At 41.1% G+C, this 27,388-nt stretch overlaps 1 protein-coding gene across 1 annotated transcript in view; it reads left to right on the forward strand.

Moving 5' to 3' along the window:
* The window catches only part of FLT1 (fms related receptor tyrosine kinase 1), a 310,221-nt gene that overhangs the window by 167,405 nt on the left and 115,428 nt on the right, over positions 1-27,388 (forward strand). Inside the window, exons 14-17 of the mRNA XM_069202204.1 lie at positions 4,186-4,332; positions 11,248-11,379; positions 11,483-11,524; positions 21,492-21,598. Of these exons, the coding sequence (XP_069058305.1) occupies positions 4,186-4,332; positions 11,248-11,379; positions 11,483-11,524; positions 21,492-21,598 (428 nt within the window). The remainder of the gene's footprint in view (positions 1-4,185; positions 4,333-11,247; positions 11,380-11,482; positions 11,525-21,491; positions 21,599-27,388) is intronic.

Here is a 27,388-nt window from a genome sequence, read left to right on the forward strand (position 1 = left end):
GAGTAAACAATGAGATTTCCCTAGAAGGCCACTACCATGGACCCCAACATGCTTCAAAAACAATTGGTAACCTGGAAGTTGTAAGAGCAAAGACAGGAACGAAGAAATGTGTCTTGCAATTGTGGCTTCAGTTACAATGCTGGTCCTCACCAACTGTCTTCGGAATTTATGGCTGTTTCTCAGAGCAGGGCTTTGTTCACATTAAGTTAAAAAAAATCTGATATTGTCACACTTTGTGAAAAAACATCAGAAAGGCTGTTATAAAGAAACTACAGTGAAAAGGAACACGGTCTCGCTTTCCGATCTCAATGAAAAGACAGGCCAAGAAGCTGAATTTGAATGCAAGGCATGGCTCTATGACTTTGTATAACAGGGTGTCCCTTTACATTAATCAACAAATGCATCAACCATGACCATTACAGCGGCCATGCCTAATAACTCTACATTCCATTACCTCGACTGGAGTCCAACACTGTTTTAACAGTAAATGTGTTTATTCGAAGTAATGGCAAGTCAAAATAATGGTAATGGCTGCTGTGTGGGCAGGGTGATGTGGCCATCTCTCACTTTAATGGATGAAGAGATCATGACATACATACGCATAATGGTTTAACGAACAGGGAAGTGTCTTTGTGTGGGGGTTCTTAACAGGGGTATAGAAACTTGACATTCTGATAAACAGTGTTTGGACAAGTTGTGCCCAGGGTGGATAAATGCTGTTGAGAGAACGTCTGAGTGTAGCTGCAAGTAGATAAGTGCTACATCTCCCATAGAAGGGAACAGGTGCCACTGAAAAACAGTTCAGCCTTTAGCAGCTTTTTTCTGAACGGTTTAGGAATAAACTATCATGAAGCAAATCGCCAGTTTCCAGCCTGGGAGTAACACAGTAAAGAAATCCCTCAGTTGTATAAGGCATTTGTGTAAAAGTGGGTTTTAAATTTTCCTCCAAAATCCAACACATGTTTTTTTAAATCTTCGTGATGGTTGTCTGCTAGTCCATAATCAAGTACTAGCCATGAGAAAAGTTGATAAGTCGATAAATATAACCTTGAAAAGATATGTTTAACTAGTTAATCTGTTGAATCCACTAAGTGCCATTAAAGGGTGGAATATCAATTCGTCTCAGTCGCGTTCCGTGCAGTCTTAATCAGGGTGGCTTTTTTGACATCAGAGTCTTCTCCTATGGGTCGATGGATGCTGAGACATTTTAGAATTCAATCCTTTGACGCGAACACACAAATCTTTTTATTTATTTTTTACCAGTGATGAATCCATGCATTTTAAAACGATGAATGTTTTTGAAATTAGAAGAGGACACCAACAGCTTGCTGAGTATCTCAAAGGTTTTATGGGGAACTGTGGATTTGTTTCTGTAAACTAGTGTAGAAAGAAGTGAGAGCAAGGCACCAATTGATTTGGTGCTGTGGCTTGGGTGAAATGTGTCAAAAATGTGTAAAGGCACCTCGCAGAGTGCTTTATGGATGTTGCATGTACCAGCTTGCACTACAGACTAAACAAGATGTGTTCGGCTGTCCAAGAGGCTACAAGGTTTATGTCTTGGAGAATTGGTGAGATGTGTTGCTAGAAAGCTCATACATTTTAGAGCCACTGTTCAATGGTAAATAACCTTAAAAACTGTTCAATTACATATTTTCACTTTCAGACAGTGATACTTTTCAAGACAGTAAACGATTAAGAGAAGGAAAAAGGTGTTTTGCTTTGCAAAATATGTTGTATAAAACTGAATTATCAAATTTGATTTTGCATTAGATGGCTTTGGGCATCTCTTGTCAGAAGAAACTGTTAAACTTTCACACAAAAGTAGATTATCATTATTAAATAAATCTAGCACACTAAATGTTTTGACAACTCTTTGAAAGGTAACACCTCAGTACTAGAGGACGGATTCAAGGTAGAGAGATGCATCCTCCACGATACAAGACACCATATCACATGCCACACTGGCCGAGAGCAAATCGCGCTGGTATCTCTTTACAGAGGGAACCTTAGAAGTGGGAAATGGGGACTATTTATAACTGACCTTGTTTGCAGGAAAATAACTTTCCTGGTATTGTTGGGGAAACTAGCTATTTTTGATGGTCTATATTTTACGACTAAGAAGTCAGAGAGTGCATCTGATCTTTTGAGATAAACAAAATATTAACTTTGTTTTGTGAAGTCTTTCCAGTTCTGATATGCGTGCTGCTATATGTGTTTAGGTGTAAATATGTATATACGAAAATATAGTTTTTTCTGTGAGTGTATGTATGTGTTTTAACCCTGCAAATATTTATATATGAAAATATAGTTTTCTCTGTGTGTTTAAATCTCCCAACACTTCCATCAAACATTTGTGCTATAAACATAGCATTCTTAAACTGAAAATTTAATTTATTGTTGGTAATGTTATCCAAAAAGACCTTTACCATACATAAACATGATTAATCTAAAAGTATATTGCAAGAAACTATTTAACAATAAATAGTCATTTTATTCATTTTATCAATACAGTATTGTTTTGTAAACTCTACAGTACACTGACAGAGAACATTAATCACTCATCTACCTATGAAGGCTAATAAAAACAGTTTTTTAATACCTTCATGTACTTCATGCTTCATTAACTATACCAGATATAATTGTTTTTTGTCTGTTAGTTTTTTATAATAAACATAAAAGGTATGATTGGGAATGTCACAAGCTCTCCTTCATGCGGACAATGTTGTGACTCTGAAACACGGCACATAGCTTTGCTACCACTTTTTTTAATACTACACACCAACGGTTTTTTGTACATAAGTGGCTTCCAGAAAATGGACATTGCGTTGTATTGAACGCAAGTGCCAAGAGAATAACAGGCAACAATTACATCCTTTGGGACAAGTGAGCAAAAAACGCAACCTTTATATGAATCCCACACTCAGAAGGGAGTGAAGAGTAGCTGTGCCTTACTTGCTCCAGTGGCAAAGAGAGTGCAACTCCCGACTGTCGCGGAAGTGGCCGGGAACAGGTATGAGTGGTATACACACGTAGCCTATGGGTAGAATAAACTTTCAGCTCACAAACATGGTTCCCTGTTTTACTCTATTTGAATGAGAAGGCAGTGGTTTCTGTCAAACATTGTCGCCATGCTATGTGGATCATTATTTTTACATTGCAGTATTAATACCACTCAAATGACAATTAGATAATAAAATAGAAGTATGCTGATTTGTTAACGACTTCCTCATTGTTCTCCAATTCACAATCTGCACTACTACCTGGAAGGCAAAACATATTAACACTTCAAAAAGTAATACATTGAAAACTTTCTGTATCTATAACCCTATAATCCATGGGCATGTTGGGGCCAGAATCATTGGAATGATCTGGGTACACACAAACAGACATGCGCATGGGCACGCACAAGCATATACACTCTGGTAATGTATGTTTGATTCACTCTTTGTTTAAAACATGTTCTCTGCACCTCTTCTCCTTGAAACCATCCTTGGTCTGCGCCTGAGACAGAAACATATTTTAGATCAGCTCGTCTGTGAGTTTGGTGAGGGCTGAAAACCAGGCAGGTACCTGCGTTGTCATCAGCGGTGGTGGGACAGATTACCTCTGTACACAGACATGGTTAAACCCCTGCTGATGGTCGTAAGGGGAAAGTGCACAAAATGACACTTTGCCAAATTGTCAAAATTCCTTGCACTAGCCCTCCGCTAGGCCTTTACATGTCAGTCACTGCCACAAAGTAATGACTATGTTTTCTTCATACTAGCTGCTTTGCTGTTGCCCAATATTCACCAAGATTATGTAAATCTGGTATTAGCTACCTCTGCAGGAACAGTGTTGCAAAGTCGAGTGTTTAAAAGATTTTGGAAAGCCTATTTCTACCATATTCTAATCATCCTTTCTGTCTAAAAATTCCTTCTTAAGTAATTTGGATTTTGAATAGAAATGCCAAATATGCTCGCATGAGTACTAAAACCAAAGAGCAAGGACAAAACGATTCACCCACTCATTCAGTATAAAAATTTCAAAGGATTAGAAGAAAGCAAAAATTCTAATTTTAGCATTTGGTTTCAAATCTCATCTGTTTAACTACAATTTATATGGTATCACTTATTCAAGTTTGACTTGTGAAATTGTTTGCTCTTCACGAAGAGTCCATAATGACATTTCTTGTCTTGTTTACAGCGCTGGAAGCACCACATCTGCTGCTGGAACTGCACGACCAGCATGTTAACAGGAGCAGCACTATTTCACTGAACTGTGCCGCTGAAGGTGTTCCACAGCCACGAGTGTCATGGTACAAAAATAGCCAAGAGATCCACAAACAACCTGGTAAGAACCCAGACCAACAGAGTCAGGTTTTCCTTCATAGGTCAAATCCACCCCATACACTCTCACAGTCCTCACACCACCACAGATTCCATCACAAAGAAGGATCAGCAGCAAGCGGATTATTTTGATCCTCCCACAACGTTTCCCAATCTAGTACCAGCCACTGAGTGGTACTACTGCAAAGCAGATAGATATAAGAAGACAAATATGGCAGAGCACCCAAAAGAAAAAAGTCCAGATTTTCAAAATTCTTGTATCTTTATTTTTTTTTCAACATCTTCTAGTTCATATTCAATACAAAAGTACACAGCCTTAGCCAACGCGTTTTGTTCGATTAACAAACGTCTTCACCGCTTTTCCATCCAATAATTCTTAGATTTCCAGTAATCCAGCGAATATAACAAATCTGATAAATCTTGTGGTTACATTTCGATTTTAGTACCTGGGAGATTTCATTCCCATATTAGATTTTTTCATTTGCTGTTAATTATGGTTTCACACTGGGTACATCCACATTTTATGGGCCAGTTGTACCCTATAATGACACCCGAATCCGTGTCTCATGTTGTAACAGGCATTTCACATCGCAACTGGTTGAGACATGAGACAGCAATCGAAAATGTCTAACATGGGCATGAAATATACCACAAACTGAAATTAAATATGAAATAAAAGATGCCGGAAGAAAAGAAAAGAAGATACAAACATTTTGAAAATCTGGTTTCTTTCCTTTTGAGTGCACTGCCATATTTCTCTTTCTGTGGATGCCATCACTGATAACATCTCAAGGACCATCACAAATTACATAATTCATGATGTAACTCTTGAAATCATATGGCAGTACCAAACATATCATTGTTGATGCTCACAGTACATATAGGGGGTTATTCTAACTTTGGAGGAGTGTTAATCCGTCCCAAAAGTGACGGTAAAGTGACGGATATACCACCAGCCGTATTACGAGTTCCATAGGATATAATGGACTCGTAATACGGCTGGTGGTAAATCCGTCACTTTTCCGTCACTTTTGGGACGGATTAACACCTCCTCCAAAGTTAGAATAACCACCATAGTCTCACTGATGACATTTGTAATGGCATAGGTAAATGGTCCCTCAACTAGGTAGCAAATAATAGACAGCCGAGGCTGCACTTTGACTTGCTCTGCTGCATTTTATTAAAGGTGACTGCAGGGACACACTTATAACCTAAGCAAAAGCAAGACAACTACCTTTTTGTAACCTTTGAACAATGAAGCAATTTTATGGAATTTCACAATGATATAAGAAAACAGCCCAAAAGATCTGTGCATCTAAAAATCAAAGAAATTAGCTCACTTTTGCCACATGTAGGGTATAATGTATCTAAGAGATTTACATAAATTATATAAATATGACACCTCAAGCGCTTTGGTCTACATAGTGGTGTAGGTTTTCTTCATGTTATTGCCGTGCTACATTGCTATTTTATTTGGTATGCAAGGTATGTAGCTACCATACATGGCTTTCCAACTCGAGTTCCTTCGTTCAGATTTGATCATCCTTGTTTAAGCTATAATGGAACTGGTTCATAAAGATGTCTTTCGCGAGTAGGCATGGCTTACTCACATCAATTCAGAAACAAGTCTGCAGTAAGCCATGCCAACAGAAAGATAAATCATTGTACATTGACCCTGGTTGAGTAAAATATCTAATTTTGGAGGGCCTATTCACAGGGCACTCCAATTACCAGTCGTCAATCTACTCCGATAGGTTTTCTTAGAGGTGTAAAAAGTTTCTTTACCTCTAGCACACTTTTGCAATAGTCCAGATGATTGTCCTTCTTTCAGGGTTTATCTTGGCTCATGGTTGTTTTGTCTTCACATTGCAAAACACATATCCCTCCACAGGCAGATACTTTTCACTCTAATTGAATGTAGCCTAGGTGGAAAACGTATATAGAATTTTTCTCTGTGAGATTACTTTCTGTGGAGAGTTTCTGTGCACAAAAGCATTGCACAGTGGAAAAGCACTATCTTTGTTTGACAAAGTATATCTTGTACAGAACCTCTTTGTTATTGTTAAATCATCCGATATAATCCTATGTAAATTGCCACAGAAGTCACAATTTCCACACACATGTAATGAAGCAGATCAATTTGCAAACTTTGTGAATTTTCTCACACCATTATTTGTATTGGAAAAACGGTTTGCAACATTACACTCCCCCCCCCCCCCCCCAGTTTATTCAGATCTATGGAGTAGATTTCCTACTGTAACTGAATTTACAAAAAGTCTCCAGAATATCCAAGGCAACACAATAATATTCATTGATTTCTATGAGAGCTGTAATTCACAAAATTAACTTTTGCAAAATGGTGGATTTACACAATAGGATTATTTTTCAATCTATATGAAAACGCCAAAATTCCGACTAAAAAAGTCAACAGTTTGCTTTAAAAGGTGGAACCTCAAAAATGTAAAATGTGATGCAGTTTGTGTATATGATAATAGATTTTAAAGCAAAAGGGTGAAGATGTTTTTATTTTCCAAAAGATACATTTTGTTGTTAAAGGTGCACATCGAAACTGTAAAGTACCCTAATCATAGTCTCCACACCAAATGGATGCTAACCCCTTTACTTACACATTGATGTTATTTACCATAATTCTAATCTACTTCCCTATCCCTAACATTTACATCATTTACGCCATCAACAATCCTAACATACTAGCACTAACCCTAAACTTATACATTTTTCATTGCCCTAAAGCTAACCCTAACACTTCCACTATGTTAACTATTTCCCTAATCAGGGCCGGCTTTAGAGCAGTGCGAGCGGGCGGCTGCACCGGGTGCTGACCTGCATTGGGGGGCACTGACCTTAAGGGGGCGCTGTGTTTAGCAATAACTTACAAAACTTGCGATTTTAAAAGCACCTGCTGAAAACTTCCTTGTGCGTCCAGCCTTCAGAAAGCAATTAAAATGTTGAGATACCTCTTGTGATTCATGTTCCTGCTAGGGAGAGAGATGGGAGTTTTGCTGGTGGCAGCTTTGACACGCCATAAAGTAGTGTAGAGGGTTAATGTGCCTGCTGCAAGAGAACATAACTATATTTTGTATGGATAGCTGAGTGGATTAGTAAATCCAGTCTCTACAAGCGCCTTAAAACAAATGAATGTATGTGAAAGGTGGGCTATGGAGATATGGGGGGCATATTTGCCGGGTGGTAGTGAGGGAATACGAGGAGATGGTCATGGGGTGGGGGACACCAAAAAGACTGTCACACAGGGCACCACCAGCACCAAAGCTGGCCCTGTCCCTAATCTACCCTACTCCTAGACCTCCCCAATCATAGGTTAACAAATTAATTGGAACACATATAACATAGTGCCTCATGTGATATGTTACTACAGAGCTGACTAAGAAAATTGACAATTTGAATGGGCTGCATCCCATTTGAGATACCTGAGTATTGATCTTCTTAATGATGTAGCAAGCATAGTGATGCTCTGTTGAATCTGTTACTAGACATTCAGCAAAGACATTGAATGATGGAAATTGCTCAATTCGAGCTTGTGGAAAATCCAAAATATTTTCAATTATATTATTTCGATAAACCTTTTGTCGTCTTCTAAAGTAGTTAGAAAATAATTGAAAACTATTATTTGGGAACACAAGAACTTCTGTTGTAAATCAGAACTTCTGTTGTCAATAAAATGAGTTTAACACAAATTTAGGGAGTGGGTTTAGTCCACCCAATACTAAGCATAGACAGACTCACTCTTGCAAGGTCTGCAATACTCAATGGAGAAAGAAAGTGACTATTAGCTTCATTGAACTTACCTTAAAGTCAACCAAAGTAGGAGGGGAGTTGGGGAATAATACAGTAATGATGAATGATATCATTTTTTGCCAATGAAAGATTCTCATTGTGTTTATTAACAAGACTACCTAACATTTGGGGAAACATCTGATTCTGGGTCAAGTAAAATCCTTTCATAGGATTTGTCCTGTAGTTAACACAAAATAACTATGTTAGATCTTTTCAGGACATCAAATCAGCTGCAGACACCCATGAAGTGATCTGTAAAATGTACTTAATGCTGAGGGAAATGACAATAACTCCCTGGACAATATGACAGGTGCACGTCAATATTTGCAGTGTTGCCACTTTGAAAATATTATTAAAGGAAATACATAGAATTGAAATGTCTCAAAGATGTGTAACTGAATTCAAGAGACAAGCCTGGCTAGATGTAACAAAGGTAGAGAAGACTAAGCTTTTGAAGTTCACTAATACAGAGCAAATTAGTTCTACCTGAATCTGGAGCAGTGATTTATTTAGACAGCAAAATTATGATACTTGTACTTTCATTTTATATCTATGGGTGTATAAATCCTGGAAGGTAACTAGCTGTTTCCTAAAAGCAATGTGTTGAATGTTTCATGCATGACTTGAGCCACTTAGCAGCTACATCTTCCAAAAGGCCATGTTTCCCATGAACTCTCTCAAACATATTCATCTTAACGTCTGTGGAGTATGAAAGATTGTCATGCCTCATATCGAGAGAACACCAGTCCAGTCATGAAACTGCACACATTCCAAATTCAACAGTATTTATTTCCTTGGCTTACAACCAGTGATGTGCAGATGAGCTATGACATGTGGGTCATACACAGATATTTGCAGTGTAGGCAGTGAATTCACTGATTCCAATTCTCTCCTACTTCTTTCAAGCTGGAATATTTTAGGTTGACAGAGCTGCACTTTGTGCGGAAGGTGTGCCTGGCTAACATTGCCACCAGTCTTAGATTAACATGAGACATCTTCAAGTACTAACATTATCTTCATATTTCCCAGGTTGTAATTAAGACATATGGTTAAGAGTATTTGTGTGCAAGTCAAGAATCGTGGGAGGGATGCGATGCGTTGCATGATGGTTCGGTGCTTCCTGTATTAGTATCTTTTATGGAACCCAGGGGAATCAACTTATCCATGGTGCACCGGCGGACTGTGGAGGCAACTCATAATGAGTCATAAAGGAGACACATGATTGCATTCACTTTGTATTACTCATGCATTTCTTTTTCAATTATTACAGCTCTGGTGAGGAAGAGTGGTCTACTAAATCTAGAGATATTTGAATGTGTGTGCCGTGGCATGTTTCTGAGAGATCTCCCTGGAGCATCCCAATCAATGTAATTAACGTACACATTATTGACAGTGGTGGCCTGTTGTCGTATGTTGCTTTCTTGAGTAAAGCTCGGCGTAGAAAAACACAGGGCTTGTATAGTTTCTGACTTTATTATTTGTAAACAGAGCGAGACACAATAACAGCAGTTGTCCAACCTATAAGCTTAATAAAACAGATACAAATCATAATGGTTACAGAACACCTAAAAAACATAAACCGTAGTCCTAGCTCTGACCAAAGATGTTTTTCCAGTCATGTCCCCGATGGAAAATAAACAAGGTGATAAGACAATTTGTGGCATGCCTTCCTTCCCCAGACATGGATGCATCTCTTAATTTGCCCTTTAATGCTTTACCTAGTTCTGTTTCAACGAGCAACAAGCGTATCTCAACCTACCTGGGCAATACCTCAGAGGCTTGGATCGGGTTGGAAAAATAATCCCAGACCTAAGTGCTTTACCCAGACAGAAGAATTGCAAGAGAATGTCAGATAGGCCTTTCTATGGCATAGAATGTGAGACCCAAGCCACCAGTGCCTGCTTGGCTACACCACGTCCCTTGAAATATACTGTAGAGGGTTAAAATATGCTCCATTGCTCCCAGCCAACTGGAGTTCGATGTAGATGAGCAGAAAGACAAACATATCTGCAAAAAACGAGCATTCCACAGTTCAGTAGTTCACTTTCCTCTACCCAAATGGCGGATAGATCATTCACCCTAGCGCTCCATGGTTAGGGCAGTCACAGCGGGGAGGAACGGCCCCAAGTCGGGACTCAGACAGTCATCCACACTCTTTACTTGGCTGCATATCTCCACTTCTAAGGCATTCCGCCTGGCAAGTCACAGGGTGAAACTGGAAAGTCAGTGATGATGTCAAAAACAGACCTCGCACCACCCCACCACAGCACCACCCACCCAAGTTAGCCTCTCCCAGCTTGGGCATAATCACAGCTGCATTCCAGTGCACACGGCTCCCGTGAGCTAGTCTTAGGAGTGCAAACAGTGGGGCCAACTGGTATCCAAAGACCAAGTGCTGATTTCAGGACTACATTTTAGCTTGAAAGATGACCTTATTCCTTTACATTTTAATGACTAAACATTTCTTGCTTGTCGTGGTGAAGGTTATATTGAATCTTATGTGGCATCATTTCTTAGTCCATCTCTGGGCCTGCCACATTTTCATCCATACGAACCATTTCACAGTATTGCAAACGCTGCTTTTCTTAAATTTTTCCATTAGCACATTTCTTGAAGGTTTGCATCGCCTTTGGTGATGATGGATCAGAATTCTTTACCACCTTCCTTCTTAGCTGCTGCTAGAAACGACAGAACTGCTCTTGCCTGGTTAGTCCCATAAAACATTACCAGAAGGTACTTACATTAAGAACTGCTGCCCGGCAACAAAGGTCACATCTCATGGTTCAATTTGTTTCTGAGACCATATGATTGTGCAAAGAGAGATTTAAATGGGCTCTACCATAGAATGGATTAGACATGAAGTTCACAGATTACTGGCAATTGTAACATTTACCTGGTTTATATAATATTGCTTATTTGTCAAAAAACCTACCACAGCTTTGCAGTAAAATATGAGATTCCTTCCTCTAACATCAAGAACACATATATACATTTAAATTCACACTGAATACATTTACTTTTCATAATTCTGACTAACATAATCATATAGTGGGTGCAAGGCAGGCCATCTAGCACTGACCCAATCTTTTTCTATACTTCTCAGGAATAGTTTTAGGACCAGACAGCAACAGACTTGTCATCGAAAGGGTTAAAGAGGATGATGAAGGTTTCTACCAGTGTGTAGCATCCAACCAGAGAGGAACAGTGGAGAGCTCCGCCTACATCACCGTACAAGGTAATCATAGCACAAGATGTTACAAATGAAAGCTTTGCTTCAAGTTCTGTTGCTGAGTTTGATTTACTTCTTTTTCCCTCTCTCATCTGCTCCTCTCTCTAAGCTGGTTACCACAGAGGAATCCTTGCTCTGTCTGCAGAAGGAGGTAAGTGACTCCAAGACTATCCAGCATGAATTCCAAATCCAGCTCTAGGAAACTAGTTTTCAAGATGCAAATAAGTATTTAAAACACAAAAATTAAATCTTTAGAAACACTCGGCCGGGTTCACAAAGATTCATTCATCGAGAAGGTTGTGGATAGCCCCTTGAAATTCAAGAGTAAGTGAAAAGCCATAGCTGCTCACATAAAAATGTTGTTACTTTACAATCGCACTGCTTCACTTCTGCTTCACTTCTACCTCATCTTCACTACATCAGAGAGTATTCCATTATTTCAAGAGAAATAACCCTTCATCCCCACCTTATTTTTATTGATTGATTTTATACATTTTCTCTTAGTGCATTAGTTAGTTGACTAACTTAACTTACGTGAGTCAAACTGCCTTGTGATGTCGTGGAGGCACCGTAGCGGTCAGCGGTCAGCGGTACAGTGGAAGTGTAATAGTGGAAGCATGCCCAAAACGTGGCTTCAAGTCACACATAAGCTGTTTATTCAGGGCGGCTCCTCCACTAAGGCAGAAGAGCATCGCCCCACTGGATTGTGGGGAAAGGAAAAAGAAAATGATAATAACGTAATGTTATTAGCATTTTATTTTTCCTGGGAGTAAGAGGCGGGGCTGGGCTGGAGGGAAGGGGCCGGAGGAGGGCTTTTGCAGCACAAAGTGCGCATGTCTGTTTGACTGGTCGTGTTGGGCCAGTAAAACAGATATGCGCACTTTGCATGTTCTCTACCCGGCTGTATTGCACAGCGAAATGGAGAACATGCACAGGCTCCCACTCCCAGCCTGAGCGGTGAAGCAAGCCACTCAGACCTATCATGACAGCAGCGTTGTGATTGGTTGGGAGCCTGTGTGTAGCCGGGAAGAAGAAGAGGATGAGGACAGAGGGAGATGGATGCGTCTCCCCCGAAGGTAAGCATTTTAATTTTTTTTTTTTTTTTTTTTTTTCTGCCGCCCTATCCGGCCCCGCCACCTGCATTGATTAGCCGCCACCACTGTGTTTATTGAGCCTGATTTCCAAGTGCAGTTCTCTGAAAATAGTTTGCAAAAGGGAGACTATTTGAAAGGAAGCCAGGGTAGAATCCACCCTTATATTCTCGTTTCTTGCAACTTGTACATGGTAACACTTTGTTAGCTTGAAGAGGTAATCCTTTGTGTAGCCTAACCATTGCACCCACTGCATCAGCACCAAGAGGCTTCGACTATTGTTGCGCTATACAAAAGCCACAGCGCAGACCATAGGCCATCTCTTTTTAAAATCTGACGCTGAAAGTATGTACCCCCCATCAAGAACTGGTTCCCAGTGAGTCTTCGACACAGCAAACTAAGGGGCCTGACTCGAATCAGTGTTGCTGTAAATAATTCAGGCAGTACTCCCAGCTTACTTTTGTACTCCAGGAGCAAGCCAGAATTAAGCAAGGAGTACTTCTGGCTTACTCCTGAAATTCAGGAGTCAGCAAGGAGCACTACAAAACTCACTACTGCTCATCCCAAAGATTTTGTGTATTTTGTTTTCCATGGCTAATTATACATTCAAATGTTACTCATCTAGTGCTGCATAGTTTATCGCCAGCTAGAAGAAAAAGAAGTAAATTACACGAGAATCAAAGAAACTGCGATTCAAGGTGTGCCCCTGTTGGAAGAATCCACAGACGGGGTTGATCATCAAGGACAATGAATTCATGAGCAGTGCAGTTCGAGCTGATAAGCCATGTCCTGTCCACACAGAACCAAAGCTCCACCAGAACGTTTCCTGCTCAGTTGGGCAATCAGTGAAGCGTCACTTATTATTAGTCTAATCGTATGCTGTAGTGACCCACGACCACCCATGTTTTTCTAACCCGATGAATATTTAATCAATACTTCTAAATATATGGAGCTAACAGTCTGATGATGGGGTGACCGCAGTGTAAAATTCACTATTTTCCAGTAGAGGAAGCATATCCACCACGTTCTACTGCCATATTGTAGGATATCAGGGGTTATTCCATTGTTGGTACTTCCACTCGCATTACTCCAGCAGGCATAGCAGGTTAACCGCATTGGAAAACAGGCAGGTTTGCTGCAACCTTGTAAAACAGGCATAATGTCCTGATTTTTGTACATCACCATCTGCAAAACACCAGAATAAAAGCACTGGCCCACCCCGCCTGAAGACTCAGTGCTGGTTATTGAGGGTGTGCACACCTGGGCACCATACATCCGGCTGTGTTTCACAAAACAAGAAAGACCCAAATCAGAGGTGACCCTGCGCACACAGCGCTTGGAACACGGTGGTATCTTCACCACGTCTTGTCAGTGTTCGAGCTGGTGGCATCAGGAATTTAAGGCTCTGTAGAAAATCCTGTGCCGAGGCTTGCACACATTCCTCACCCTCACACAGGTGCCTAGTAACTAAGGCACTCTCACTCACTTCTCCCTGAATGCTGCTGCCCCTTTGTGAATTCAGCAAGCAATCAGGACACAGGATTCCCACAACACTGCTGGTACATTGAAGTGGTCGAGTCAACCTGTTCTGAAGACAAGCTGGTCTTACCTTGAAATATTTTTAGCTATCACAAAGTATGTATAATAAAGCTTGTGATGGCAAGGGGATCAAGGTCCTAAGAAGGTTCGACCAGAGCTCACCGAACCTTTAATAGTTATACCAAAATGGGCGTTCAGAATTAGAGCAGGTTTTCAGCCATAACACCATTTGCTACAGTGTTCTTACTAAAAATTGAATAATCGGTTGTGGAAAAGTAGGAGACAAAATTATAATTCATAAAAGATGTATCTGCAGGGTTTCTATTTCACAGTAAAGTACTTGGGCATTTGGTGCGTCCCCACTTCACAGTCCCCAACACAGTGGACAGCAAATAATCCTTTCTCTCTAGAGAGTTACTGCTAGTCTATTCACACTGGGGGCGTCACATTGGTTGGCAAATGGCCCTGTACTTACCATAACATGGATGTGCTTATCCTATTCAATCGCGAACTGCATTACCTCTACTCACTTGCATTATATCCAGACAATAAATGCATAGCAGTTTAAGAGATTTAAAACAACACAGCCACATTGTGAGTGAATGAATGCCATACTTGAGGCATCTTTGTGTTCGAACTGGGTAAGACTGACAAAAGACTCCAGGGCCAGCTATAATGGGACAACAGCTTAAGTAAGTAAGTAAAAGACCTATAAAGTGTTTGAATGTCCATAGGCGTCTTGGCACTTACTTCTGACATCAACCCCAGTGGGAAAACCTAGTGAGAGAGAGATTGTGCAAAGAGCCAAGTTTTAAGCTGTTTACTAAATTGTAGTAGGTCGGATTGGGCTCTGAGTCTAAATGGTGAAGAGTTCCACAGTTTACATGTGAAGAAGAAGAAACTTCTGCAAGCCGAACGAGCCTGTTGAATCTTGGGATGGCCACCATTTAGCTGCAGTAGATCGAAGCATGCACTTGGGAGTATACCTTGAAGATCCTTCTGAGGTGTGCAGGCTGGCATTGTGAAGGGTTTTATATGCTGTGCACAGAGCCTGGAAAGTGACCTGCTTACGAATTGGAAGCCAATGAAGGTTAATGATGGCATGAGAAACCAAACTAAATTTTGGAATTTTCATAAGCAGACAGGCTGAGGGGTTTTGGAGAGTCTGGAATTTGCTCAACAGACGTTGTTGGATACCCACATATAGAACATTTCATTAGTCAATCTTAGAGGTGACTAGGGCAATAAGAACCGTTTTTGAGCTCTGAAGTAATGAAAGGGAAAATGCTTCTCAATGTTCTTAAGAAGAACAAGCAGGATGAAGTGACCTGATTTATTTGGTCCGAGAAAGATAGTTTCCCATCAAAGAGGACACCTACGTTTTTAGCTTTATTTACTGGAGCGGGAATCTGGTCAAGGTTTTGTGGCCACCAGGAAGCCGACCAGAAGGATGGATCCTTGCCAAATAGAAGTACCTCACTCTTATCTGAGTTTAATTTGAGGCAATTATCCTTCATGCAAACAACAATTTGCTCCATGCAGTTGTTGAACTGTTTGGCCACCTCTTCAAGGTCTCTTGAGACTGAAACTACAATCTGTGTTTCGTGGCATAGGAAAATACCGAAAAAAACGCAAGAGTTGATCAGGTTCACCAATGGACTAACAAATATTGATGATAGTGGTGCTTAAAGAAGCTTAGGGAACCTGCATGCTTAGTTGCTTGTTGAACAGCAAGTGCTTTGTGCTGGGGCTTATTTAATAATTTAAGAGCTACCCAAAAGTGAGTTTATAATAAATTAATTGGGTAACAGGAAAATGTATTCAATTCATATAGCATTAATAGTGCTTTTGCCATTTCTAAATACCCTTCATTCTGGATAGATTAAGACTGCTACACAAATTCATTCCAGAAATACAAAGGCTTGTTGAATAAAGTTACTAGTCCATAAACTCAGCACAGGCAGAAGCCACATGGTGATTGGATATAGTGCAGGTCGATGGTTTCAATAGCACTGCAATGCCGGGCCCTGCCATTGGTTGGTTGGACTGCAGAACATGACAACCTAAAGATCGTTGTTTCATCCCAATCTCTCTAACAGAGAACTAGCACATCCCCTTTTACTAGCCCACATGTGCACTTTTTTCTTGGATCTTGCTCTCCCTGTGAGGGCTTATGGTCCTGTGGTGTCACAGCAAGACGTGACAAGAGTCATGAAGCAGAGCTCCTGTGAACTGAGTGCATTCAGGGCAGGATGCACATATCTCTGTAGTGATGCATGCACTGTACAGACTGTATGATCACTGGCAAGTGTCAATGGCGTACTACAATAAAGTGACAGTTGACATACACCTCAGTAATATGCGCCCAGCTCAACTTCACCTCCCAGGATCAGTGCTGTAAATGTAAGGTGCACTTGAGTGGGACATGCCATTCTTCCTTTCAGAATATTTCCCACTGTATTCTATGTACTGGTGAATTTTATGGCGTGGCATATGCCATATTGACAGGGGAGGTGTCACCTTGGTCCCTCCACTCCCCTTCTTCCACTACATTTACCTCTAGTTTGCTGCATCAAAATGCATACAGAGAAATGCAGTCATTGAGTACACTGTTAGTTATGGCAGCCATTTTGATTCCTTCAAGGTGTTCCCGCATGATTGCAGACGCCATGGCTTCTTGCATCATGTGACTGGTTATCTATGATGTGGTTCAGGTGGCCCTCTCCTGAGCCTGTTTCTGCATTGTGTGCTTCTTGAAAAGAGGTCACAAAGCCATTTGAAGACAGTGTACCATGTGGCACTCTGTAGGATCCTTAGCTCTCCTCTAATGATAGAATAGTTTGACATGTGGTTGTATTTATTGTGCACGGATGAACATTTCGAAATTGGGCATGTTCTCAGCTGTCGAATGAATGTCGGATGGTAATCAAGAGCACTGCATTTGGAACTGATGTCACTGGTGATTTACTGAAACAGCCATTGACGCCTGGTGTGTCCATGGGGCCAACGTGCCTCGTAGTCGCTGGTTAGTGCTCTTGGCACTGAGATACTAGGGTGTCATGGGTGACTTATGCAATTGAGACTGAAGGTCCAACAGAAAGTGGAGGAGTTTGGTTTCTCTGAGGATCCTGTTGGCTGCCCATGGCACAGCTGTATTCCAGTGATATATCCTCTTGGACTTGTGCTCATGGAGCTAAATGACGGTGGTGATATGGGACTGTGGTCAGATGTAGTGTCCTGCATGCACATTGGGTCAGTGGCCATTGCCCACTAGGTCAGTGTTGTTTCCTGTGCAGGGATGGAGAGGTTTAATGATGCAGTAGTTGAGATATATGGCTTTTGTTGATTGCATAATTGTCACCTTACAACCCAAGGGTCAGTTTGTGTGACTCATGGCATTATAATGTATAGTTGCATAATCCATAGAGCAGGTTGCATGGATGTGATATGCACTTAAAGGTGTGTGCTTGGTAGTGGCAGATTTATTTCCTGTGTGGCACTTCTTTCAGTCGCTCCAAATTCTGGATATACATGTCTCACGTTAGTTCTTCTGTTCTGTACTATGTGGCATTCTGTGCTCTTGAAGTGTGTACTGAAGCACAGGTGGGAGATTACAGTCATTATTCCATTTTTTGGGCTGGTAACATTTTGATTGTGTGCCACTGTATGCTCTGTGTGAACAGAATTTCATTTTGGCTTTGAATACTCGGGATGTTTTTCTCAGACGGCCCCTTGTTCGGTGGCATTATGTGTATGAGCTCACGTCCATCTATGGAGGGGGTGGGCTTAGCTAAGACACCTGTTTGTGGTACTGTAGCAGTGCTGGAGAATGGATTTTTTGGGGAATTCTCATATGTACTTTCGACCTGGGGTAGACAAAATCACCTTTTCAATAACCTGAGATGTTTTTTTTTTTTGCCGAGCTCGGCGTGACCCTCTATGGTTTGGTTTAATTTTATTAAACGAATGTGGGACTTTGCCATAGACACGTTGCGGGTAGCCATGGCCCACAGTGAGCAGAGTTTTTAAATTCCATTATTGTGCAATTGATAAACATCCGATAAGCCTTCCCAAGAGTTTCCCGCACTGATCTTAACAAAGTACAGATGCTGGCCCAGTGATGTACACAAATGCTCCCTTCAGCACTTCAAGAAAACGTATCAGGCATCAAACGCCATTAAACCTGAAATATTTTCTGAAAATAGTTGAATAACGTAAGTGTAAACTGTTCCTTAAAGGGGATGGGTTGCAGCCTAAGTATTTTAAGAACGTGTTTAATTTCGTAGTCTCTTGATCCCAGGGTTTGTTTGTTGTCTGTGCTATTTGCAGACCCAGCTTGTCTGGACTACTTCAGTTTATCAAACAAACCAGCGGGCTTGTGTGGCCCTCATAAGAGAGCGAAAGAAGGTCAGCATCAGCCAGGAAGGAAACTGTCTGCTCTCTTGCTCTCTTCTTGAACAGTTATTCTGCTTTTTGATAAAACAATGTGTTATTTTGGTTTCAGTAGGGGGTGAGAGGAATGCGGCGTTGTCCAGCCTCTGCCGAACAATCACCGAACTTGGGGCCATATGTACAAACACATTTTCCCATAGACACAGAATGGGTAAAACCCTTTGCTACATCTGGCCCTTGGTTCTCTGTCATATTTTGGTGCATTGAAGGTTGGAGTTCAGGCAGTAATTGACCTCCAGGCCCAGCTACAGTCATGATCATAGACAGCGGTGCATCGCCTGTGGTCCGTGGACCCCTGGAGTTCCAGATCACCTGCTCAGGGGATTCACAACTTTAGAATATTACATGATATTGTCATAATAATAAACTCCATATAAGAGGCAAATTTGAAAACTGTAAAAAGTTCTGTAAATGTGAAGGAATTTGAAATTGGAGGCTAAAAATTGAGAAGGTATTCTTAGCTTGATTCATGGGAAGAGCACAAGTCAAGCAAATAGAATAGAGCATGCACAATGGGTGGCCTCAACTAAAGCAATAACAAAAAGAGAGTATGCATTATGAGCAAAAAAGGCATGTTAGTGTCTAACATATCACTTCATGTTTTAGAATGAAAACCTCCAACCTTCCCATTAAAACTAAACTTTTAAAAGTTCTGTATTTGTTGTGAATTAATTTAAATGTTTCATAATTTGTGTATTTGATGTAGAAATGTCTTAGGCTGGGTCCTTTTCTTCTAATCCTGACTCAGTGGGAATCCCCAGATTCCTGTGATGATTCAGTAGGGTTCCACAGAAGTCCAAAGGTTAAGAATCACTGATATAGACATAACTTCTATTAAAGAGAACTGAACAAAAAAAGACATCAATGTACATGGCAATTATTCTCAATGACCACTTAATTCAAGCATTTCAACCACCATTTGTTTTAGTTTTTTTTTCAATGTGAAGTTATAAGTGCAATGAAACTACCTAAATGTGGGTTTCATAGCTACTGTTATCTAGGATTCAAATTATATCTCATTGATAAAGCCCAGCAAACTAAAACCTGATTTGCCATTGTTTGTTTTTCTGTCCACAAAGGAAAATGGCTTAGCGGCTTGGACTTGGGCTATCGCGATTTTGCGATTTGCAAGAAAATCACCATATCGGCACTTTTGTAAAAATCACACGATTTTTACAAAAGTGCCCGTGAAATTTGTGTAAAAAAATAACATGAAATGACCCTCTCCTTTCCGGGTCTGCCCTACCACTGAGCCAGTAAAGTGAGGATGAAACAGGCTAGAAGACAGCAGAGGTTAACTTCCTCTGCTGTCTGCCTTCCGAATGCGCAAAGCCACCTCCTGTGCAATTGTCCTGCAGCCTGCCTCACACCTCTGTGTGCCCTCTGCGGCTCTGCAGGCCATTGAAAGGCATTCAAATTTTTTAGCCGCCCCCAAAATACCGCTAATTTTGAGGTTTTGGGTGTAAATTTTCCTTTTCTTGGCCACAAAATTCGCCGCCCAAAGCCGCAAAATTCTGGGGGGGGGGTCTGTCTATTGGAGCAGGGCCTCAGTTGATTTGCATGTGGTTAGACCCTGTCTGTAGTGGAAAAGTGGGCAAAAAATTCAATAGACTGTATTTCAGCCCAAAGTAATTAACAGTGGTTGTTATTAATTCAGGCACTCCATCCATCAATTCTTTGTATTTTTAAAGAGAAGAGTATTGCTGCCTCTGGGCATAACAGTCCAGAGGCGTCCCTTAGTGTCGGACGCATCTTTAGGGCAGTCGCGCTCTTTACAAATCCATACTGTAACACAATAATCTAAAGTAGCAAATGAATTAAAGCATTGACTGACCCAAAAATATGCTTTACCTTAGGAAAAGTAAACCTTTCTCTGGGTCCTGCGGCATGTCCTGCTGTGTTGGAATGTAGATTATGTAATTTTGGGTCTGAGGTCAAAGGTCCCAGCTCAGTTCCCTGTGTCCCTTTTCCCCACCTTGTGCCCCCTGTTATGCCTCCCTCATTACATTAATTTAGTTGTTTTACTTATGGTAGACGTGCCCGTCCTGCTTTAGCAATTTCAGCCCAGACTTAAGAGGTCCTAGGTCCTCCTTGTGCGACATTAGTGTCATGTTTTTTATGCTAATGTGGCTCAACGAGGCCAAAATCGCCTCACCAGATTTACATAGTGGTGCAATGCATGTACTGCACCTCTTTGTAACCCCTTCCGCCACAGTATGGCTCCCCCATTATGCAAGAGGGAATTCCCCATTAGGGTGGCCGAAAAAATGATGCTAAGAAATCTAAAAGATTTCTTCGCACCATCTTTTTCGGCATCTTTAACACCTGCTCAGAGCAGGCATTAAAAGGGGGCACACCATTGGTTACAATGGGCCCCTATGTGCTGTTCAGAGTTAGCGCCAAAATTGTGGAGCTAACCCTGAACAGTATCTCAATAGCATCAAAAACTTTGAAGCTATTGCCCCCTACCCTGCGCCACGGTGTGCCGCATTTTAAATACGGCGCACACATGGTGGTGGTAGGGGGATGTTAAAGGGGAGCAAGAGAAGTGGAACTGGACTAGGTGCAGCACCACTTTTCTTAAATCTGCCCCTTCGTTTACCCGCAACCTGACACCACTTTCTCTGTGAATACACCACAACTATGTCCTCTCTTTCTTGCACATCCATTGATTGCCACATGTGATGACCTGATAAATTTGAATAACTGTCATCTGCCTTTCAAACATGGAAGTTAATAAAATTTGTGTACATAGGAGTCTATTTCTACAATGAAAACCCAGCAAGTCGCACTAGCAGGTAAAATGACTAAGCTTTTAATCGACCGATATGATGTTTTCATTTGTGAAATATACTTTTTACCTTGTAACTGTCAACTGCAGTCTGATGAATTACACATCATTTCCGGCCATGTTAAAGTGTGCTTGTTTTGCGGATTTGTGAAATTAGAGAATACACATTCCCCAAAAGGTTTTTCGACTCAGTCTGTGATAGTAACTAAGCATTTTGGTAATTTTTGTAAACTCCATTTTCCCAGGAGCCTCAGACCGGCCCAGCCTGGAGCTCATAACTCTGACATGTACATGTGTGGCTGCCACGCTCTTCTGGCTCCTGTTAACCCTGTGTATCCGGAAGCTGAAGCGGGTAAGAACAGATGTGCTTCCGCCAGCACGCCCACGCCATCTTTCTATTTCTCGCCGGTGGGGTCAATGTTAAAAGGGGGGAGGGCAGACGGCGCTATTTTTTAACACCTTCTCAGATGTTCAAACCGAAAGTCTAAATTAGCTCCAGGTTTGTTGACTGAGGCGAATATATTACACCATGCTTTCATACTTTATGACAAGTGGTGAAATATTTTGCATTTTTCCAAGCCACTGACTCCCATCGTGACCTCTTTCAATGCAAGACACATTTTGTGAGTAGGTAATATACCTGATCATTCACGTTTGCGCGGACACATACACAAAGTGGATTCACACCTACACGCAGACCATTCATGGACACACTGTCAAGTACACAAATAACCACATACTCACAGTGATGGTTCCACATACACATGCAAAAGCTCCAAATGACCCTCACTTGAGGCTTATTCTACTTAATTACAATTTTCTTGAAGCTGCCCTATAAATCTGCCATCCGTTTTAGTGCAAAATTCCATAGGATGTTTAGGTCAGAAGAGCACTCCAATGTCTGAGGACCCTAATTACAAATTTAACAGCTATAGCATACAACGTATATATATATATATATGTATATATATATATATATATATAAACATATATATATATATATATGTGCACACATGCCAATGTTTATTGTTAGTGTTAAGTGCACCATTTGCTAAATATCGAGGTCCTAGACCACAATGGTTAAATAGAAGAGGTCTGGACATGAAGAAACAATTTAACTGAAAAAATGATGATTCGGAGATGTCTCAACTAACGTCAAAGGAACCTTTGATGCTGGCCAAGAGTCATACTTGTGTCACTCCAAGTGAGTTAGACTTGGCGAGGATCAGCTCTCAGAATTGGCTTTTCTGGGACGAATGTTACATTTTAACTGATTTTTTCATATGCATCTGAAACAAGATGAACAGAACTACACAAGTGCACCCTAATACAAACACATGTGCTTGAAGTCTAGGTTTTTGTTATTTTTAGGTTTGGCCCTGAAGGAGCCTTACCTATCTAACCAGCCTCATAAAATATATAAAAATGACAATTAAAAATACAGACATGCATACATACTTTGAGAGGGCTTTCAATCAACCCTCTTCTTCCTGTCCAGCTGTCATTCTGGTCTTGCTTCTGCTCAAGCAGCATACAGCTTGGAGAAATGAGCATCCCGACCCAGCCAGTGGCTCGTTTACACTGTGAATCATGTCATTTTGCTTGATCACATCTGCCTAAAAAGAAGTACTATTCAGAGCCAACCCTTGAGGGCAATACGTTTCTTTGCCAATTCTTTTTTTTTCATTCATTATCCTTTTTTTCTTTTAGTTATCCTGTTGTGTTTGAACTATGGCCCTTATTTAGAGTTTGGCGGATTGGTACTCCGTCACATTGTGTCTGCCTTATTACATATTACAACAGCCATAGGATATAATGCACTTGTAATGACTTTAGTTTACAGCAATTCAAAGCCAACAGTACCTTTTCTTTGGATAAATGAGAATCGTATATTCCCATGATGTGAATTGAAGCTAAAACTTATATTTCTGTTCTAAGTACGCCAGCCTGCCAGGAAGAACCGGTACTATTAGAATTATATGCAATGGTCATTTTTTATTTAACATTTGCATTTGAAGCATATGGCATTCACTTTCTTTTTATTATAATTTCTGTGACATATTTTTGCAGAAAAAATAAGAGAAATCTAATAACAGGCACAGCTTGTCTATGCCAGGCCTATTTGCTTTGTCAATACTTTTTTCAGTATCTTTGACTTTAGTTAATTGAATTATTGTGAGAGTTGACCAGTATTGTTTGTCCCCGTTCTTCAGCATGAGAGCTGCATGCCAGTGTACGTGTCATGTAAGGGCTGTTCAGAGTTAAAATCCAGAGTAGGCGAGGGATCACCCTTCATAAATTTCAAACCTAAGGTCACCATGTCTACTGGCTTGATAGTATGATGAACAGGTAGCAATAGGAAATCATCAGCAAAATAATTTGTCAAAACAATTCCTGAGCTGTCATGACACTGATTTGGCTGAGAGTTAAAAGGTACTCACCGAAGGACAGGTGATTACCACCATAATTTCTAATGTTTTACAGGCTTTTTGTGTCAGTTAGCATCCATAATCGTCTATTCTCACTTGGTATGCCAATTTGAACTCCGCTAACTGGAAAATGATCTGTCCCTGCCTGTCAACACAGTAACTAATCAGAGGAGGCTGCCTTGAACTTTTGATTTGTACCACGTTTTGACCTAGACAACAAGGCTCATGAGAAGGGATAAGTGAATGTATTTTGAGAAACGTTTAAGTAACTTTGCTAACTTCCAATTTTTGCACAATTGACATTGAAGTCAATTGAAAATGTAAATTTTAATTCAAGGTATTAGGCGTGATGGAAGCTTTTGTGGGGCTCATGTCACAAACGCAATGTAGGTCTCTTGTCTGCTGTTATGGTGACACATAGTGATGGCTAAGGTTATCTGCCTTATTGAGAATAAACCAATGTAAAATTTAGAGAGGTTTAACAGTGGCAGTACAGGTCCCTGAAAAAAGCAGGTACTGAGACAAATTGCCACCACGGCTTCCCATTGTGGCAGCCCTGCAAAATATTAAGGGGAAGGTTCATCAACACTTTGCACCTCGACAAAGTCATGCAATGGACACAAAACAGTGCACAGTGTTGATAAAATGTTCACTTTCCAACACAAAACATTTTTTGCACTGGAAAATAGCCCTTGTAGTAACACAAATAGCATTTTGTGCTCCTTTGCTTCAAGGTGACTCATGGGTGGTACATAACTGTTCCCACTCTGTCACTTATTGTTTTTTGACACAAAGCGCTAGGTACTAAGGGCCAGATGTAGAAAGCATTTTGCATGGTGCAAACTGCGAAAATCGCAGTTTGCGCCATGCAAAATGCCTTTTGCGATGCACATTCACAATTTGCGAGTCGGTACCGACTCGCAAATTGTGAATGCGACTCGCAAATAGGAAGGGGTGTTCCCTTCCTATTTGCGACTCGCATCGCTATGCTAAATTGCTTTGTGACCGCGAATGCGGTCGCAAAGCAATTCGCAGTTACCACCAGTGTCACACTGGTGGTAACCCATTCGCAAAAGGGAAGGGATCCCCATGGGACCCCTTCCCCTTTGTGAATGTTGCCCAGAATGTTTTTACACTGAAAAAACGAAACCAAATGGTTTCGGTATTTTTTTTATTTTGCAACTCGTTTTCCTTTAAGGAAAACGGGCTGCAAAATAAAATTAAAAAACTGCTTTATTTAAAAAGCAGTCACAGACATGGAGGGCTGCTGTCTTCAGCAGGCCACCATCCCTGTGAGTGCAGGGAATCGCTATGGGGTCGCAAAATGTGACCCACCTCATTAATAATAATGAGGTGGGTCTTTGCGACCCCATAGAGATTCGCAGAAGGTGTTTGGGACACCATTCTGCATATGCTTTTGCGACTCGGAAATTGCGAGTCGCACCAACTCACAATTTCAGAATCGCAAAAGCATATCTTGCTACATCTGGCCCTAAAATTGGTAGATAGGGCTTTGCACCAGAAAATAATGCCTCCTTGAGGTAGGTGCTAACAAATCAGTCTGCTTTCTAACGATCTCTTTGCCAATGCGCCCCGATGCAGAGGCAAAGTGTTTCCCTCATTTGCATGGGGTCATAAGTGAGAACAGGCGGCTTGGAAACTTGAGCCACAGCTAAACAGCAGGAATGCAAGAGGTCAGCCATGGTAAAGTAACCTTCTCACTCAATGCTCTACTAGCAATTCTGTCAGTACGCGGACATTATTTAGTAAGTTCAACTTATAGCACTACTCAGAGATGGAGGACTTGTTCTATACTAAAATACTTGTTTTCAGTGCACCCAAGATGCCACCCTAACACTTCGCACACACTCACAAAGCCAACTTGTTTTACCAGGATCCTACTTATTTTCATTCCCACATGATGTCAGTAAATAATGACCCGGCACATAATAATAATAATAATAATAATATTTTGTTTTAATAGAGCTTCTAGATGTAGAGAACAGGTGTTACTATTAGGCAATTAAATGGCACTCAATTGACCGACATAATAAGGATGGAAGTCTGAGCATGGATTTGAATTCATCGGATCACCCTTAATGGAACAGCGGGAGCTTATCTAACTGAGCCATCCTTTGCCTATTCAGGAGGTATGTGCATCGGGGAAATTACTACACTGCAGGCAGACCTGCAGCAGCCCCATGTGACGGAGTCAGTAGAAACCACGATAAGGGCAGATACACCAAAGCAGCTTTGTAGTACATGAGCAACAGTCGCTTCATCCTCTGGGGGCGCTGCAGGTCATATGTCGACACCACGCTTCCTAGGAGTTTCAGAGGAGATTCGGATGGACAAATAATCTCCCTGGGCAAGCTCTAATTCCAAGGCCCTCAGAAAAAGGATATACCTGGAAACGGCCATGCTGTTGCAGATAACTGACCCTTTCAGAGCCCATGCCTCATCTGCAATGTGTTTTCCGAGTCGAGAGGTATATTGTTCTTCGAAGCCATCGTATTGTTTGGTTTATCTCTAACATGGTAAGTGTTCTAATTTGTTTGTAGTGCAGCCTTACACATAGCTCTATGATGGGAGCAAGAATTGCATAGGCAAAGTCTTAAAGACACAGGAGCTGTCATCGAACAGCCAAGTGACGTGATGCGAACAGTTCTGAATCTTGAAGAAAAACAACAACCAAACTACAAACGCAATATTACACTCTCATTTGGCATCCATTTTGTTGACGTGTTTTTCACAAAAATGAGTAAAACATATTTTCACAAGTTGTTTTTGCTCTTTCATCAACATACGCTCTTCAAAGTTCTTCGTACTTTATATATCATGTCATATGGTAATTGTTTAGCAAAGAATGCACATGGATTGAATTTCAGAAGTCCCCTGTGCCTAGCACAGCATGTAAGAAAGCGGTCAGTGCCAGCGCATTGATGTAAAAAGACTTGGGCCATGAGGTTCACTGCTTCTTGGCGATGATCACTAAGGTGCTGATAGGGTGTGAGTACTGGACGGAATTTGCATAAGTGGCTTGGATGTGCAAACCCAAACTGAACTCACTGCAACACAGAAGGTTGTGTTTTTTCTCCAGAGGGGCCATAGATTAAGCCTGGCGAGCCAGGCCGCCCGAAGGCTTCATCTAACACTAGACAGATTGACATTGATCCATCATAATGTTTCAATTATAACAGCCTTATTAATGTGGAACTCGAGTATTTTACAGATCTGCTCTGACACCAAAGGTTGGGTACACATCAGCTACACATTGTGCACCTGTGTGAGTGCATCTAAAGTGCACATGGGCGGTGTGTTTCTGATTGTAACTACTAATCTGAAAATATATGAAACTACCTTTCTGGATTTTTTATGGATGGCGTCTGGTGGCAGAGGAGCTAGAAAAGCAGTGCTTAATTTGTGATTGTTGTTTCCGGTGCTGAGCACCGGCACTTATTTTTGGGGGCCGGGGCTTAGTCTTCTGCCTCAAGCATTTGCTGCGAGCCAAAGACACATATGTGAAAGACGGAGAAAGGGAAAAACGAAAAAGCGTCACAAAGGGAGAAAGCAGAAAGCTACAAGAGTGAGCTGAAGCGCTGGGAGTGGCTTTCAATGGATTATAGAGGCCCGAAATGGCTTCAGGATTACGCTGCCTCCGTATTCCGTGCTCACACATTTAACTGCAGCAGCCGCGTGTTTCAGAGGAGAGC

Source organism: Pleurodeles waltl, chromosome 8 (assembly GCF_031143425.1).
Source record: "Pleurodeles waltl isolate 20211129_DDA chromosome 8, aPleWal1.hap1.20221129, whole genome shotgun sequence".
Taxonomy (NCBI): Eukaryota; Metazoa; Chordata; class Amphibia; order Caudata; family Salamandridae; genus Pleurodeles; species Pleurodeles waltl.